A 19,488-nucleotide genomic window follows, 5' to 3' on the forward strand; every position below is an offset into this window, starting at 1 on the left:
GGGCTGTATTATCGGCCACTTAAACGGTCAAATTTGACGAATCTTTGCTGGTCAAGTATCTCCTTGTAAGTTTCCTTTTTTGGTTTGCCTTTAATCAATTATACATACTCTTTCTCTTGAAGAGCGTATCTGTGATTCTTCGCATTAATCTCACTGCGTTTAATGTATATGTGCTTCCTATTCTGATTTTTTCCTGTTAGTAGTATCTCTCTATTTTCCTGAAGAGTTGGGAGCATTGGACAAACCTTCGGAATTTCATGATTGGTCATACCGTCTTCTTCTCAGCACGTTTTGTAGTTACAGTAATGAGGGGCACACTGGAGTTGGAGGTATTAGTTAGGCATTTTAGTTTGGGTGATTGAATCCCAGTTTCATTCAGGATTGACATCAGTTGTTTTTCATTTTGCTTCTGTTATCTCTTGGTTTCTAGTGATATGGGCAAAGGGTTGTCAAAGCTTGAAACTTCACCTCTGGTGAGTATGTGTAGAGAGAGAAGAGAGTTTATCAAAGCTGCTGCATATGGTCAGTTTGACCTAGTTTCAGCCTATGTCATGTATTTAGAATCCTTGTTAGACGTAGGCAATGCTCTTAACCAGTATGTGGAAGATGAGTTACTTATTTTAGACGACAATTCTCAGGATTCTGGTTCTGATTGTGAGCCATCTGAGGAAGCCTCTCACCTGGAATTTCCATCCTCTGACCCTGTAGTGAATTTGGATTCATTAACTGACCATATTCACAGTGACATGGAAATACCGAGACTCCCTATTACAGAGAATCAAGACCCATCTGCAGCCAATCTGAGTATAAAATTCGTGGAAACCAGACAACATGAGATGCCAGGGGTGATTCATGGGCAATCATGGAGTGTGCCCTCAAGACTTCCCCATCATAGTTATCAGGAGAACACTCACACTCATGTGGACGTGTCGCATGAAGATACTGTGCACATCAAACATAATCAAAGATTTTCATTTAACAATAGATGGGAAAATCCACAAAGTCGTGAGAGGTATCCTCAGCTTGTAAATCAGGGCTTTCCTGGATCTTCAATGGGTTTTTCCTACTATGATGATAGGAATCTCCATTGTCCCGCTGAGGCAATTTCTATGGCTATACCCTCCAGTTTTCCAAAGTTCCATAGGCATGTAACTGATCAAAATCCCCCACCCATTGCTTCTCCTACTCCTCCCCCACCTCAAGTCTCTACATGGGATTTCTCATATTTATTCAACTTGAATGATGATAATCATTATAAAAATCTTCATTTTAGTTCCAGCTATAACACTAGGACCAATAGTAGCGATTGTGATGTGAGAGAAGTAAGGGAGCGAGAAGGAATTCCTGATTTAGAAGATGAAACAGAACAAGGTTCAATGGACGCAGGATTTGATGAGAAGGGGTTGAAAAGAGCGAATCTCAAATCAGGTGATGGACCTTCATGTGGAACACAGTTGAGTTCTGATAGAGATGCATTCATGGATGAAGAAAATGCACCTAAAGATAGCTGCAATGTCGCTGAGGAAGAGATTGAAGCTGATTCTGAAGTAGTCACGTCAAAGAACTTGGAGCTTAGGATAATGGAAGGTGAGAGTTATGATGCAGAAGAAGCAATGGTACTAAGCAGTAAATCTCTAGGAACAAGTTGTGTTTCCTCACCAGTTTGTAGTGGTAGAGTGGGTCTTAAGGAAGCAATACAGGATATAAAGGACGAATTTGAAAATTTATTTAATTTTGGAAAAGAATTCTCAGCAATTATTGAGGTGGGCAAGCTACCGTATCACTCCTTGAGCACCAGGTTAAGGGGTAGGACATTTGTGCGTAATAATGTTAATTTTATCCATTTTTGTCACATACGACATGCTTTTTTTTTTCCCCCTCCTGTCTTTGTTCTATTCAAATGTCAAAATGTCCGTGAAGAATGCTATGGTATTATGACTTCCTTTTTCTTATTTTAGAGAATACTTTAGAGAAACTTCAAAAAATATCCATAAAATGTGATCCCACTATTAGGCCCCATTTGATACGCTAAATGGAATGAAATAGAGAAGGGAATATAATGAGAAGGTAAATTTATGGATAGAAAGTGACTCTAATACCCTTGCTTTAAAAGAAAATACTCACATCTAAGAAACATTTGAGTAATGATTGCATGGTTATAATAGATATTGCACTTTTTGGTAATTTTGATTCCTTTTCCTTTGCGAACCAAATGAAGCCTGTTTCTAACTTGTTATGACAGATGATGTGCACAGGAGCATTTGATTATTCAATCTTGTGATTCGAAGTGTAGAATAAAGCAGATATGAAAGTAAAAGGAAGGAAACGAAGATATAGGAAAGGAAGAAAAGTCCGGAACTCTAAATTCATGGAGCTGAAATGATGAAAGCAGTAAGCAAAACTTGGGTCATTTGTTCAATCTGACTGAGATCAGTTGGACTTGTCAGTTCTTTGAACAATGAAATGCAACATTTTGGCTTAAACTAAACATGGCATTTTGTTTGGCAGTTTTTTGAATCATACAACGTGAGATTTCAGCAGTCCATTCTACTAGCAGCTACGATAGCAATTGGCATATCTCACCAACCCAATTTCACGTGGGAGACATGGCGTGGTCTTGGTTTCTAGAAGAATGGACGGCTTAAATCTCCCCTTGTATTATTTAAAAATTTAAAATCTTACGTAACAAAGTAAATGTTTCATTTTTAAGCTATTGTGTATGATTATTCCAATAGGCACTTCCTCTTGTGTCCTGTTAAATTACACCAGTAACCCAAATTTTGCCTACTCCTTTCCATCATTTTAGCTCCACAAGGATCTGTTTGCTGAAGGAGAAGCAGTTAGGATTTGCTTGACTTTTGACTGTAGCTTGTATATATCCTTAATAAATAGATGCTATCTGATTAACATATAAATTGGGGTATTGTTAATAGAAAATCAAATGTGCCATTCGGGGGAACCAATACAAAAATTGTCTCTTGATGCACAACAATGAATTATAAGGGACATCGTAATGCATGAATCAGAACTTCTTGTCCAGTGTGTCAGTCTGATGTGAATACTAATGAGATAGTCTGGCATTTTTGTGGATTTCTGTCAGGTAGCAGTAATTTTTCATGTCAAAATGAGACGCAGTAATTTTAAGTTGCATTGTTCTTGTACGTACCTTTAGGCGGCTGCAATGGCACTCTTGAGGCTACAACTAAAACTTAGCAAATTATGTCCTCCTTTGCAGGTTTTGCTTCTCCTGTTCTGGGACTGATTTTTCCTTCAGTACAGAAATGTTTTCACCCTCCTTCACGTATTCAGTCAGACCAAATAACTCGTAAAGGACAGCTGCTGTGCAGTACTAACAAGACAGACAATCAAGGACATGTTTTTGCAAAGTTTGTTGAGCTTTCATCCATTTTGGAGCAGCTGTATATGTGGGGAAAAAGACTTTACAGGGAAGTTGTGGTAAGAAATCTCTTAAACGTATAAAATTGTATGCCTCCTTCTTTGATAGTGTAAAAAATAAAATTTTTTTCCCCGTTTAATTAATTCAAATGGCAGGGTGAAGAAAAACTTCGGATTCTCTATGAGAAAAGATATAAGAGGCTCAGAGATCTGGATGGTCATGGTGCAGAACCAGATAAGATCACTGATGCCTGGTCCTCTGTCAGACATATGCAATCTGAAATTAATATAGCTGTTGCATCTATTTGTGTGGTATCAAGAGCGATAGACAAGTTAAGAGATCACAAGTTGCTTCCTGAACTCTATAAATTAATTGAAGGGTATGATAGGTTTTCTCTCTCATTATCTTATATGGATTCATATGCTATTAATATACGATGCTGTCGAAATTATCTATGAATTCGTTGAAAGATTTCTCTTGGCCATGAACATGTTAATTCTCTCTCTCTCTCTCTCTCTCTCTCTCTACACACTTCTATGAGACACTAGGGATGGGTCCTTTTATCCTCCACAATGCTTGTTTGAGGCAGCATGTTAGGCAGTTCATTGCAATGCATTTGCTTTGGTTTTATTTCTATTCATTTAATATGCCTATTTTGCATATTACTTTGGTGGATTTGCCTTTTGTTTGCTGGGTATCTTCCGAATTTTTTATGTCTTTGTGACCTTGATTGTCCCTGTAATCTTTAATTCCAAATAATAGTTTACTAGCAAAGCACACTTGAATCTAGAATAAAAGGTGGGTAATACAGTTTGAATTCGGGTGTTTCTAGGACTTGTCAAATTAATGATTGCAAAACGAGGTTGAGGTAAAGATTCAATACCTGAATTATAGTATGGAGGAAGATTCGTACACCTATTTACATGGTTTTTTCTTTTCCTGATATGATTATTCAATGTTGTTTTATAGATTAATCAAATTGTGGAAGTATATGGGTTCATGCCACTTCAAACAATTCCAAATCATCACGAAGGCCAAAAGTCACGTACATATTTTAGATCCAAGTAGGAATCGTTCAAACCCAGGGGCTACTTTAAGACTGGAAAGGATGATCTTGAACTGGGGTATATGCTTTAGTAATCTTGTCAACACACAGAAGGACTTTGTGAAGTACTTGAACGAGTGGCTTCTAAGGTGTGTGCTCCAAGAACCTGAAGAAATTGTAAATGGGACTGCCCTTTTCTCTCCAAGCAGGATTGGAGCTCCTCCCATTTTCAACTTATGCAATGACTGGTACCGTACTATCGACTCAATTTCAGAACTGGGAGTTTCGAAAGCCTTTTCTGATTTTGCCTCAAGCTTGAACCATTTATATGAGAAGCAGAAAGAGGAACAAGCACAAAAAGCTGGAGTGGATTACCTCTTGAGGGACTACCAGGACAGACTTAAAACCCTTCATAAGAAGAATCGCATGAGCTTTCACCATAATTTTTCTCCTATTATGGCAGCCTTGAGGGATGGCGAAGAAGCTGAAGTTCCTTTATTGGAGGGGTTTGATGAGAGTTTAACAGTATTAGGGAAAAGAATGGTTGAACAGAGGGCAAAACACCGAGAGGTTATAAGACAGGTCAATGACACTGCTTCATGTTGCTTACAAGTGGGTTTATCTCGCATTTTTGAGGAATTAGGAAGCTATTGTTTAGAAAATCTGACAGCCTATGAGCTGCTTAGACTACCAAATGCTGCGTCCCATTATCCGGGAACGCTTGAATTTTGACAGAAGTGTGTGTGTGTGTGTGTGTGTTCGAAGTGTAAAATATGACATGTAGGGTATATTCGAGCGAAGAATGAAAATTTGGGTTATGTTGGAAGGAGAGTATAAATCGGTTCCCCAACGTTTAAATCGATTTTAGAGCTATGTACTGAACCGTGACATTGGAAGATGATGGATTGATGGGTCTTTCTCTACTAGACCCTCCCATTTGAGAGACTTAATGAGGCATTAATTTCTTCTTGCAACTGATGATTTTATTCAGGCCTTTTTGCAAAGATTATGGTGGAGTGAAATATAAAGATGGATTGAAAAAATGTGAATGAGAAAGCAGTGTTTAATGGGTTTGATGTAAACCCCACTACTTTATCAATGTAATCCTGCGTTTATGTTCTCATTTTCTTCATTATTCCGCTATTTGTAGTACTGCATCTGGTTTTAAATATAAGAGCTGGTTGACTAATTTGAGTAAATTAAGAAAATAAGTTAAGTTAGTTATTTCTAATAAATATGTATTGTTTTTCTTAAAATATTCTTGTTAATCAAGTTTATTAGTTAGAACTACCATTATCAGAAGGATTATCTTGGGAAATGATAGATAAATATGAAAGATAAAGAGAATTGAAATCTTTTATTTATGACCAAAATAAAAGTCAAATAAGATTTTATATTAAGGATGGAGGTAGTATTTAATCTTTCTTGTTTGTGAACATTTTTGTTTATTTGGCTTTGATTAGAGTAGAACTCAAATAAATAGTTAGACGTGGACTCTTTAGCTTATGTGAATTTTGACATATTTTGTTAGCTTCATTTCATTGACAAATAGTGGGTAGATATTATAAAAATTTGAAGTATTTTGTTAGACTTTCAAACGAAATAAATTCCTTTATAAAATAAATATTGGCATTATATTTTTTTTATTACTCCTCCGGTCCTTAATATAGGACCCAATTGTTGAGTTAGTTTTGGTCCTAAATATAAGAATTATTTTTCATATTTATTAATTTTCTCTAAATTACCCTTATGGATACTCTCTCAACTATAATCAAGTAGAAGAAGGAAAGGAGGTATTAAGAAAGATGATTATGGTGTTTTAAGAAAAACATGTCATATCTTTTATAATTAACTAACTTATTTAACTTTCTTAATCTAATCAAATTAGTTAAATGGATCTTATATTAAAGACTGGAGGAGTATTTCAAACTTATCATTCATTTAAAATACAGGCGTAGTTATTTATTCATCAGTAGGGCTTTGTTTGGTTCAATAAAGGGGAGGGGAGGGGAGGAAAAAGTATGAGTTTTGCTTGGTTGGAGGAAAAGAGAGGGGATGGGAGATTTCTTATTTGATTCAGGAGGAGAATGGAAGGGAGTTAATTATAAGTTAACAAATATATCCTTACCTCTTTATTTAGATTTCTTTATTATTTTATTATGATATTTATATCATAATTATTATTTTCTAATTTGTGAATATAAAAAAACCAGATACCTTGAGAATAAATAGATTATAAATAATCATATATCAAAATAAATGTCAATAAAAAAATTATAATTTTTAGCATATTATATAAATTATAAATAAATTTATGCTACAAGTTTTGAACTACTGCATCCTTAATTATATAATGTGCACAACCTCACATACTTAATTAGATAATGCAGAAAGTTTTGTGTAAAAAAATGAAACTGAAATGAATGAGATGAAAGATCAGACAAAAAGAAAAGATATGAAAGATTAATGATAGAGTACATGAGAAATGATGAAATCAGAGAAAAACATATGTAGAAGAAAAAAGAACCTCTAAGGAGTTAAAAAAAATCCCGTAGAAGAATAGTAGGAGCTGAAAAGAAAAAAAACAAGAAAAAAAGTTTTTACTGAAAAGGATAAACTTGAAATATTAAAAAATTGATATGGGTAATTTAGTCAAGATAAGATATAATATTTCTCTTCTTTTTAAAAAATCCTAATTTTGGAGAGAAGTAAAAAGAAAGGAGGAGAGCACTAAATGACAAAAAAATTTTCCTCCCCTCCCCTCTTTTTTCCTGAACCAAACACAATTTCTCCTCCCTTCCCATCCCTCCAAAAACCTTCCAACCAAACAAAACCTAGAAGGCCAAAAAAATTATTGGTGATTAAGTTCCTATAAATGAATAAACATTAGCAGATGTGGGAGAAAAGAGTTTCTTAGTTAGATTATCTGGTCTTTAATATAATATGCATTTTGTAGTGCAAATATATTAAAATATTGTCGGGGAATAACCTCAAGCACCTTTTTTTATTTTTTTTAAATATGAGGTTGTGAATTAAAATAGAGTTAAAGTATGCCTAGCACCTCAAACTATTTTTTCAGGTATATTTAATGTTCTGAAGTATTTTTGATGCACCTAATTGCTTGAAATAATTAAAATAGTGCACCTGTGACAAGCTGTGACCCTTTTTTTTTTTTTTAAATAATATATATTAAAATATTATTATTTTATTATAATAATAAAATATTTTTTTGAATTTTTTTAATATTATAATAAAATATTATTATATATATTTTTACATAAATCCCTAAAAATTAATTTAGGATATTACAGCACATGTCAACAGAAATGTTATGTTAACCGCTAATCTCATGACTGAGTTCAAATTTGACCCAAAAAATCCTACTTGGCAGCTGATGTGTATTTTTTGCTTTCTCAAAATTTAATTTATTTTGTTTTTTCCCTTTTAAAACTAAAGATCGATTGATTCAGAGCAAGAGAGGGGTTCAATCTTCTACCCCATCTTTCGTTGGGGGACCTAGAGGTTTTCTTCGACGGAACAAATCAATTGGGGTAAGTGTTGATTTGTAATGGAATGATTCAAAATCCAAAACGAAGGATGAAAATCTTATTACTCCAGTAGCTATGATGATCCCTGCAACAATACGCACGAGAGTGGCGTGAGTAAACCTAGCTTTCCTTGTCCTGTTCACCAGATAAGCAAAAAACAGCAGTGAAAAAGGGGGTGGTTGCTCCAATGGCCTGATTAAAAGATACCGGGATGTACTTGAGCGAGATGTTTTCACAAATGATGAAGAAGCAGAAAACGACACTCAGCCCACAAATTTTCACCAGCTGGTTTGTCAATTTTATGCTTTGGAATGGGACAACGTTCATCTCCGCCAGCGGAAGATGGGGTTGAAGCTTAAACCCTAATTTTTTTTCTCTCTTTTGCTCTGCGTTACTCCATCAATTACTCTTTTGTTTTAAAAGAAAACAACATGGCAAAAATTAAAAGCTTTAAAAGAAAAGAAAAGAAAAACTAAATGTTGAGTAAGCAAAAACCATATCGGTAATTTGCTAAATGGGGTTTTTTGGGTCAAATCTGAACTGATTTATGAGATTAACGGTTAAACATAATATTTCTATTGATCTTGTGAACCCTAAAGATACATGAAAAAATAGTTTGAAGTGCGTTCAGTAAAGTATTTATGATAAAAAATACGAATGTATCATCCAAGAGCTATGACGAAAAAAATAATACAGTTCTGAATATATTAGTTAGTTTATAGTTATAAATTAGTGATATTATCATAAATTCAGGTATTTAATATTTGGGTTAAGGTACGCCCAGTACCCCGAACTATTTACCCAGGTGCGTCCAGTGGCCTAAAGTAATTTTGGATGCAGCTAGTGTCCTAAACTAATTAAAATGGTGCGTCCATATCCCAGGCTAACAGAAATGTTATGTTTAACCTTTACTTTCCTGATTCAGTTTAAAGTTGACCTCAGATATTCTAAATGGTAGACATATGGACATTTGATATGTATTATTCTACCTCAAAATTAAATTTATTTCCTTCCTCTTCTTCTAAATAAATTGACTTTTGAGTAAGAATAATACACATCAGGTGCCCATGTGTCTATCGTGTAGAATATCTAGGGTCAACTTTAAGCTGAATTAAGAAAGTAACGGTTAAACATAACATTTCTGTTAGCTTGAGATATGAACGCACCATTTTGATTAGTTTAAGACACTGGATGCACCTAAAATTATTTTAGGCCATTGAAAATACCTAAGTAAATAGTTTGGAGTATTAGACGTACCTTAACCCTTAATATTTTAATACTCATATTGATTCGTAGTGGTAGGTGATAAGGGTAAGGAAAAAATGATCAGGAAATCGGGGAACCTCTCAAAGGGAAGCAATAAAAAATAGGAAATATAATCAATTTTCACGTTAATCAAAGTGAATAACAAATTACAGGATCGCGATTATACGACGCGATTCACCGTCGACGCAACGGAAGCGCATCGTGGAAGCAGAAAAGCCATACGTAGCTTCCTTTGTCTCGCCTGGCCCGTGCCTTTCTTCTTCATCGACAAACCCTAAAACTGCCGATAGAATTTTATTTGAATGCCATTCTATTCATCTCGTCATGGCTCACATTGCCTCAACTGCTTCAGCCACATTCTTGGCTCTCCAGCGTATGCTCTTTTCTTCTTCCTCTTTCATATTCTGTTATTTATCATTTGATGAAGCACTCCCGATACTTGACAAGAGAAAAGTAAAAGAAGTCGAACTTGATAAAGTAAATTTTTAATTTATTGTTGGTTTCTTTTTGCATGTTTGGAAATAATAATATAAAATATCCTAATTACAGTGTTTTCTTTGTTTGGCTGTTTCAGGCGGGTCAGTGCAACAGAGTAAAAGTTTCCCGGGCTTTTCCAGAAGTAGGGGAATTCAGTCGTTCTTATTTACAAATTCTCCGAGGAAACGGTTGCAAGTACGATTGTTTTCTTCCGGGACAAATCGCAGCAATGGAGATATTGTGGAGATATCTGAGAGTGAAAAGAAACTGAGGAACTACGTTTGGCCTGATACAAGGGTTGGAACTTTCAAATTTCATACGTGATGTCACATATATTTCATCAAAAAGAAACAATTTGTTGGTCTCTTGTTTTTTACTGTGGTGGTTCTTTGGCATCATTACGCCTCCACTAGATTGTTGATGAGATTTTAAAAAGGCTAAAATAGCTTTAAAAACTATCTATCGACAGTCATGATATTGCATGCTTCTGAGAATTGGTGAGGGATGCTTGATGGTATACTACTAGCTCAACCAGGAGCCATCTCTTAAGTTTACCTAGCTTCCTTTTTAAGGTTTCCGTATGTGCGCATGATTGACTAAAATTGGCATTCAAAAAAGATGTTTTGTATGCATTTTGTCGGGCTAAAATGATGAAACATTTTTAAGGTCATCTTTATTAGTCAACGGGAACTCTTCTTTTCCAGAAGCCTAGGGTGTGCATATTGGGTGGTGGATTCGGCGGTTTATATACTGCGTTGAGGTTGGAGTCGCTTGTGTGGTCTGACGACAAAAAGCCGCAGGTATGTCGTGGTTATTTATCAATCTCATCTCATCTCATCTGACTTAACAAGTTTCCGAGACGCCTTATATTTTGGCATGATAGTCTTTGAGAACTCCTAGACATTGCTTTTGGTCATACTGGTTTTACAGTCCCTTTCTCTTGTGGATGCAATAAAAGATTCAAATTGTTTTCCCCTTAGAATAATTTCCACTGTCTGTTTTTTCTTTCTTATTTCTCTCTGTCTCGCTTGTCCGAGTATATTGTTGATGAGTTCAATCTTGGATAAGACTGGAATGTTTTAGTTCATTCTTGCATATGTGATCCATTTTAGAATGATGGTTTAGGACATTGCTGGATCTTAATGGAGCCATTGTTTTTTTCCTTCGATTCAAATATTGCAATAGACAGCTGTATTTGTTGATATATCACAACTTTCAAGGACCTGAGGAACATGCTATAGCAAACCTAAATGGAAACTTTTCTTTATGGTCATGATACAGGTTCTTCTTGTTGACCAATGTGAACGTTTTGTTTTCAAGCCGATGTTGTACGAGCTTCTATCTGGAGGTGGGCAGTACTCTGTCTAAGAAAATTTTACAGTTTTGTGATTTATATGAAAGATGATCTAACATTGAGTTATGGCGTGCAGAAGTGGATGAATGGGAAATAGCTCCCCGATTCTTAGATTTGCTGGCAAACACTAGTGTCCAGTTTTTGCAAGACAGAGTTAAACTTCTGCAGCCCTCTGATCATTTTGGAATGGATGGACAGCCTGCCTCTAGTTGTGGAGGAACCGTGCATCTTGAAAGTGGCCTTTCTATAGAATATGACTGGTACAATTTGCTTAGTTTAAACTATTCCTTTTACTGATTTGTGGCAGCAATTCTTCCATGTACAATACACAAATAATAAGTTTTGATCTTCCCTTTTGAAGTGATTACTAGTTCCTTAAATTTGTGAAAGAATAGCAACCTACTAATCAGGGCATTTCTGGGCTATCCTGGTGAACCTGCTGAAGCCCATGCGTCTAAATTCTGACTAGGATGTAGAGGCAGGATCCTACTATGATGCCATATGCTGCAATGTGCTCTTCCATATATGAATAATGTGGACAAGGAAAAACAAATCCATTTCCCATTTAAATGAAGTAATGTGGTTTGAATTGTAGATATTGTATCATCGCTTCTGTTGGTTTGAACTTGCATTTCTTCACACTGGACAGCCAGGCTGGTTCTTGCTTTGGGAGCTGAGACTAAACTTGATTTCGTACCAGGAGCAACTGAGTTTGCATTGCCATTCTCCACACTAGAGGATGCAATTGTAAGTGCATCAGTGAAAATGGACCATTTCTACAATGGTTAGGGCCATTGCAGTTATCTGTAGCTTGAAACCTATAATATTAGACTTACATGCTGGTTTTCTTGTGGCACAGAAAGTTAATAATAAGTTAAAAACATTGGAGAGAAAATACTTTGGTAAGGATTCCCAAATCAGTGTGGCAGTTGTTGGCTGTGGTTACTCTGGAGTTGAGTTAGCTGCTACAGTGGCAGAGAGATTAAAGGACAAAGGGATTGTTAGAGCAATCAATGCTGAAAACATGATCTGCCCGAGTGCCCCGCCTGGCAATAGGGAAGCTGCACTGAAAGTGAGTAAACTGGAGTTTAAATTATGTTATTTGCTAGTCTATTTTATGTAACTCAAAAAACTACAGGTAATGCGTACTCTGTGCTGAGATTTTAGTATTGCCTTACTTGGTAAGTTCAGTCAGATATTGGCTTTCCCCAAAATTGTTTTAATAAATGTCTGTGTTTTAATGGCGCAGATCAATGTTAACAGTTTCATGTGAAAGCATTATTTAAAATGTTAAACTGTATTTAATTGTTTAGTGACTTTTAGAATATAATGCTTTAACGAGGAATGGTTGGGGTGATGACATGTAACTCTGATTTCTGTAATGCAAGATGGTCACTGTATTTGTTTCCGAAGGGATGAGCTAGGACTTTGGTGTTTCTCTGTAGTCAGACATAACTAGGTGATGCCTGAGTAAACAGGTCTAAAAGACCAATTAATCGTTGCAGTTTGAAATCACAGATATTTTTTCCGCATGAATTACCCATAAGATTGTATGCTACTGATGAGGTTAAAGAGATTTCTGACATGTGAAGCTTTGAGATAATCAACGCAAAGCCCATTGCTTTCTATTCTGCAGCTTCTTTGAATGCAGCTATGCCATCTCTTCTATCATGGTGTCAGAATACATCTCAGTTCGAAGTCCTCTAATTTACCGAAGTAACATTATTTTCTAAAAGGTTTAATAAAACTGTGGATGGCAGGTTCTTTCATCCAGAAAGGTTGAACTTATATTGGGTTATCTGGTCCGCTGCATTCAGAGGGTGAGTGACTTGGAGTCTTCAGATACCCTGACAGGGGAAGGTGAAAACCAGGGAAATCAATCTGTATATGATTCTGATAAATTTGTTTTGGAGTTGCAACCTACTCAAAGGGGATTAAAAAGGAGAATTCTAGAAGCAGATCTGGTATTGTGGACCGTTGGTTCTAAATCTTCTCTTACTCAGATAGAACCCTCAGATTTATCATCTCCACTTCCTCTCAATGGCCGGGGGCAAGCAGAAACAGATGAAACTCTTCGTGTTAAGGGCCACCCTCGGATATTTGCTCTTGGTGACTCCTCTGCAATAAGAGATTCACGTGGACGGATCCTTCCAGCCACTGCACAGGTTTACTTTTCATCCTATGAGATGATATTAATATTATGACGTATCACTAAATCTTGAGAACATACTATCTTGTCTGCTGATTTGTTATCCTCTGCTTCCACAGGTTGCATTTCAGCAAGCCGACTTTACTGGTTGGAATCTTTGGGCTGCGATTAATGGCCGTCCACTTTTACCATTTAGGTAATATTTATTCTCTGGTAAAGCTTTATTATCTGTCACATGAAAACTAAATGTTTCAACATTTCCGCAGTTCACAAATTTTTTTGCATGATGTGAAATCCTTTCTGTAATGGCTTTTAGGTTTCAGAATTTGGGTGAGATGATGACGCTGGGAAGAAATGATGCTGCCATTTCTCCCAGTTTTATTGAGGGACTGACCTTAGATGGTCAGATTGGTCATACAGGTTAGTTTGACCCATCCTCTGTTAATTCATATTCTCTTCTTTGTCCTTTTTTAAGGGATGAAAAAGCATTGAGCTTTTCTATTTTTACAGCAAGGAAGCTAGCATATTTGTTGAGGTTACCAACAGATGAACATAGGCTTAAAGTAGGGATCAGCTGGTTCACAAAATCTGCCATTGATTCAGTGGCTTCGCTACAGAGCACCTTAACCAAGGTTCTTTCCGGTTCATAGCTCCCTTGTAATCGACGCTTCTTCCATGTTGAAGACAATCTTCTATGTATGGTATTAATATGCCATGGCTGTCTTCCCTTTTCTTTTATATAGTCACAGTTCGTTGGTGATATTCTGTATAAAGATTTAAAATTTATCACAAGAATTCATTGTTTTTAAATAAAAAAACAGGTGTTTTGATTGGACATCTGGATTTGACAATGTCTTGACAATACTTGAATCTGATTTTGTAATATGAGATACTAGATAATTGTGTGAAAATAGACGTTTGGAATAATTATGGTGTGTTCGGCATAGGAATTTCTGTTAGTTTTCGAAGAATCTAGTTTTGGGGGGAAAAAATTAGTTTTATTTGTTTGATATGCATTCTCTCACTTTATGGGGAATTTGAATTTCTCTAGTTATTAGTTGCCCACAAAACTTGGGAAATTATTTCTAAAATATTAACCGGAGTTTTAGACCTTTTGTTTTATTTTTTAATTTTTTTTATCGAATAATTCTTTCGTTTGATGAAAATTCTGATGAAATCAGTCATGATATTTAATATTATTTTCAACCCTAAATATAAGAGCCAGCTGGAGGTTTTAGATATAAGATTTTAATTCACTTTGTCTTCAAAATTCATAATGTGATGTCAAAAATATCCTTACTGATTGTAAAGTAGTCCTCTAATAATTAATGTAAAGCTTATTAAACTAATTTGATTTGATTAAGAAAGTTAGGTAAATTAGTTAATTATAAAAAATATGACTTGTTTTTGTTGAAATGTTATAATCATCTTTCTTGATATCTTTCTCCTCTTTTACTTGATATGAGTGATGGAGTATTTATAGGGATAATTTAGAAAAAATTGATGAATATGAGAAACATGTCTTATATTCAGGAGTAAAATTAACTTGACAATATAGTTCCAATATATGTGATTAAATAAGGATAATTTAAGAAAATCAATACATATTTGTTACAAATAACTAATTCAACTAATTTAAATTAGTTATCTAGTTGACTTGGGGAACTAAGTTCAGATAATAAAACAAGATAAAATGAAAACTGAAATTGGAGGAAAGTATTTACAGTCCCAAAAGAAAGGAAATTAGAGGAAAAGTAAACGTGTTCTAATCTGTTATAATATGATAATTTATTATAATTTAAAAAGTCTAACTGAGCATCAATGTTTTCATTTTCAAAAACTTTTGTTCTTTTGTTCCGACCTTTAAATGTAATAATATGAAGATTGAAAAATATAATTTATATTTATAATTTATGAATAATAAAATTTAAGATTAACGTGGAAATTTTTGGAAAATTTTCATTTAGGAACATTGAGCATTTGAGGGTACAAATCTGTTCCCAGAAGTTTGAAATCGTAACCATACTATTTCATACCGTTAAAAATATTAATAGTCAATGCTACTATTTTAATAATCAATGTTAGTTTTTTAACAGTAAGAATAATATTATTAAAATTTTAAATTTTTAGGGTAAATATACACCTAAAGAAGACAAGTGTCCAATATTTTTAAGTAAAAACTTTGGGAATAAATTTTCAATTTAATCGTAAAATTTATTATCAATTTTATCATATTTTCAGGGTTAAATTTTAATAACTGGTTCTAAAATGATAGAGTTTATTTGCCCTATTGGGACTTACCGGCTTAGCCCTGCGTTGGGATGCTTTCCCTTGCCCCCTAATGTTAAATAGATTTAACTTTTAAAATATTAAAATTCATTGTCTAAGTTTACGGTGTAATTTTATTATGTAAATTTAATGCTTTTTGAAAGATGAATTTTATTTATTTTATGTTATTATATTTTTTTAATTATTTACACGATGACAATAATTTAAATTTAATTATCAAGTTTGCGAACACTTGTATTGTATTGTATTTTTATTCATTCTTCAAAGAATCGCAATTTGAACTTTAAGTATCCTCATTCAGTTTTTTTATTTGAAAAAAATTGGAAAAAATGAGATGGACTGACAGGCTTTTCCCTAATCCATGATAAAAAAGTCAGTTTTATGAATGACATTCTATATGAGCAATAAGCCAAAAAGGCTTATATATTCAAGCTCTGATGGGCTAAGTCCATTATAGATGGGTTGGCATGTCTCCTATCTCCAGCTTTATGTTTTATAGTTCATTTTTCATATTGATATTTGATGACTACACTCTATGCATATGTTTTTTTTTTATTAATTAATTAGAGGAGTGGTGTGATCAGCCTTACATTACATACGAGATCGAACCTGCTACCTTCCACCTATCCGGGTTCGGGGAGCGTTCATGCCACAAGACGGTGTTAAATGAGTTTGGCGTGAGTATAAAATGAAATTGATTTGCAGCCAATTGGCAGGATGGACAGATTGAGATATTTGAGGCTAACACGTAATGCATTTAAGAAAGAAACTGACCTTAATACAAAAAGGATTAAAATCCCACCATTGATTCTGCTCTCCCAAATTTGCTTTTGATGTTGTAATCGTATGAATCTGGATGAAAAAACCAGTTTGATGATCATGGACTTCACGGCTTTCATAGCAAAATGGTCACTGTCTAACATTAAATTAGACTTCATCACCTCCATTCCTTTATTTATTTATTTTTTCTGGTCAAAGAATTAAGTTGTAATCACATCAAATCTTGACAATTATGAATGACCTTATCGTGGAAGTTGATAGTAATTGCATTAGGAAGCAGGCCAATGTCCCTTTCAAGTTTCAAGGTCCACAATATTCTGCTGAAAAATGATTTTGCCCTTGTACTTGTTGTTTGGATTAGTTATTTTAAGTGATTTTATATTATACAAAGTGAATATGAAAAAAAAAATTATCATGTAAAGCGTAAAATTTTGTGTCTCTGTGTGTGTGTGTGTGTTTTTTTTTTTTTTAAGTGAAGGCAAATGGGCAGTTGTACTAATTTGTGAGGGTTACTTTTGACCTTTGAGGTCTGTTTGGCATATCAGAGGAAATGATATTGAGTTAAACTTGATGTAGACTTGCGCATCGCACAAGATCTTGATTCTTCTCTTTTGTTCTTAAATATAATTTTATTTCAAATTTTAATGTATAATCACTTCTTTAATATATGCCTTTCAAAAAAAAAATAACTCTTTACATCATAATAAATAAACGACAATACAATATATTCATATTAAAAATTTAATGTTTGACAAAAAAATACTAAAAATTTAATGAATTGACTTGTAAATAAGATCAAGAAAAATATTCTCTCTTTGTTTTATGAACGAGACCAATAATAATATACTCCTCCGGTCCTTAATATAGGACCCAATTGTTAAGTTGGTTTTGGTCTTAAATATAAGACCCATTTCTCATATTTATCAATTTTCTCTAAATTACTCCTATAAATAGTCCCTCAACTATAATCAAGTAAAAGAAGGAAATGAGGTATTAAGAAAGATAATTATGGTGTTTGAGGAAAGATGTGTCACATTTTTTATAATTAACTAACTTACCTAACTTCCTTAATCTAATCAAATTAGTTAAATGTATCTTATATTAAGGACCGGAGGAGTATAAATTTTGTTTTCTCCTTATTCTATGTGCTTTTTTTTAATGAGAACAAGTAAATGACGATGGATGAAGTATTGGAAGCTTCTTTTTCTGATTAACTGTAAATGGCTAACAAAAGCAATTGAAATATTAATTTGAGTGCTAATTCCCATTTTGTCCTTTCTTTTTTTTTTTTAATTTAAGGTGTGAGCGAGTTGGTTATACATAACATCAGAATGGACACTTCCATTTCATGAACTTTCCTTTCGTTTTTTTTTTTTTTGACCAGCATGAACTTTCCTTTCGTGTTCATAAAAGAGAGGGGCCCTCATCATGAAGCCTCCTTTCAATGTCTTTTTGCTTCAATTTGCTGATTACTTGCCCCACAATATCTTGCTTGATAAACATTTAATAGCAAGCATCCAACTTTTAAGACAGCCAAAGCAGTTTGATTTTAAATGAAATAATACTTTATTTTACACTAATATGATCTTTCAGTTAATACTACCCTCTTAAAAATAAAATCACAATTTTAGGTTAGAACATAAGGATCAATTTAGACTCTTTTCCTATAGTTTTATTTGATTTTTTATCAGTTTGCTGAAGGTTTTTTTCCCCCATTAGATCTAATTTTACCTCATATTTAATCAGTTCCTGTAATCTTTTATCAGGTCTATAAAATTTCACCTTAATCAGGTCTCTATAATTTCAGGTAATTGGTAAAAATAAAAAATTATAGAAACCTCATTAAAAATCAAATAAAATTATGAAAGTACGAGGTAAAAAAATTAAAATTACCTAATTTCTTTCCGACCATTTAACTAAACCGAAATGTCATACCCAGTGTGCAACCAGTTCTTTTATTAATGTCCATCACGTTTAAAAGCATCTTTTGCCCTTTATGTCATGAAGGGGGCGAGAAATAGTGATAAGCTAATATCAAATCAAGAAATTGATAATGATATTGACTACTACTTCCGGTTCTTATTATAAGATTTAGTTGATTAATTTAAAAAGATTAAGAAAATTAGTTAAGTTAGTTATTTGTTATAAATAGGTGTTGTTTTTCCTTAAACACCCTTGCTAATCATGTATATTACCTAGAGTTAGCATTTCATGAAACCTTTCATATGTGCAACGTCTTTAAGGACTTCTTTAGAAAAAAATCAATAAATGTGAAAGACAAAATAGATTGTGATTTTATATTTAGAACCAAATTAAAAGTCAAACAAGCTTTTATAATAAAGAACAGAGATAGTATATTATCAAACATATAAGTGAATCGATAATTAATGGTGACAGGCAATACATTATTAATTTCTTCAGAGTTTTATCGCTTGCAAATGCCCACAAGGCAATTTCTCGAAAATTGAACAAAAATGGCAAGAACAGAAACATAACTATTTTGTACTCCTCCGATCCTTAATATAAGATCAATTCTTGAGTTAGTTTTAGTCTTAAATATAAGAATCATTTCTTATATTTATCAATTTTCTCTAAATTACCATATGGATACTCCCTCAACCATAATCAAGTAGAAGAAGGAGATGAGGTATTAAGAAAGATGATTAGGGTGTTTTAAGAAAAATGTGTCACTTTTCTTATAATAATTAACTTACCTAATTTCTTTAATCAAATCAAATTAGTTAAATTGGTCTTATATTAAGGATCGGAGGAGTACTTTGGCTGCTAATGTGATTAATTACACACTATTTGCTTATCGTCTAGTTATTATGCATCAGGCATGCATAATTTCAAAAACTCCATGACATATATGCATGAAGGTAATTTCTCCTAAGAAAAATAAAATCACTTTTTAACGTCGTTGTTAATTACCGTTAATTTTCTATTCACCTACATGTGTCATTATGCAGCGTCTAATGGCTAGTTCTTTTTCAATCAATGCTCTTTTTTAATCCAAATTTTAAATAAAAAAATTTCTAATTTTGAAATATTACTATTAGTTTGGCAATATGTGTGTATATATATATCGATATATATATTGAGAGAGAAAAGGGGGAGAGAGAGAGAGCGAGAGAGAGAGAATATTTATATGAGTAAGTTGAAGGAAGTTGGGTGTGTTGGCAG

The 19,488-nt window shown here is 33.7% G+C and overlaps 2 protein-coding genes across 2 annotated transcripts; both read left to right on the plus strand.

The window, feature by feature from the left end:
- The first annotated feature begins 434 nt into the window (after positions 1–434).
- Positions 435–5,174, plus strand: LOC114742511 (uncharacterized). Its single transcript, XM_028930754.1, has 4 exons — positions 435–1,806; positions 3,236–3,456; positions 3,553–3,776; positions 4,367–5,174. Exons 1-4 carry the CDS (start codon positions 435–437, stop codon positions 5,172–5,174), a joined length of 2,625 nt encoding a protein of 874 aa, XP_028786587.1.
- A 4,243-nt stretch (positions 5,175–9,417) lies between these two features.
- Positions 9,418–13,992, plus strand: LOC114742508 (alternative NAD(P)H-ubiquinone oxidoreductase C1, chloroplastic/mitochondrial). Its single transcript, XM_028930752.1, has 11 exons — positions 9,418–9,629; positions 9,831–10,030; positions 10,438–10,533; positions 11,015–11,081; positions 11,164–11,347; positions 11,741–11,834; positions 11,947–12,159; positions 12,848–13,252; positions 13,356–13,432; positions 13,553–13,656; positions 13,747–13,992. The coding sequence occupies exons 1-11, from the start codon at positions 9,581–9,583 to the stop codon at positions 13,884–13,886; spliced, it is 1,629 nt and encodes a 542-aa protein (XP_028786585.1). The 5' UTR covers positions 9,418–9,580; the 3' UTR covers positions 13,887–13,992.
- The last annotated feature ends 5,496 nt before the right edge of the window (positions 13,993–19,488 follow it).

This window comes from Neltuma alba, unplaced genomic scaffold (genome assembly GCF_004799145.2).
Source record: "Neltuma alba isolate B1F8T4 unplaced genomic scaffold, ASM479914v2 tig00003792_pilon, whole genome shotgun sequence".
Classification (NCBI taxonomy): domain Eukaryota; kingdom Viridiplantae; phylum Streptophyta; class Magnoliopsida; order Fabales; family Fabaceae; genus Neltuma; species Neltuma alba.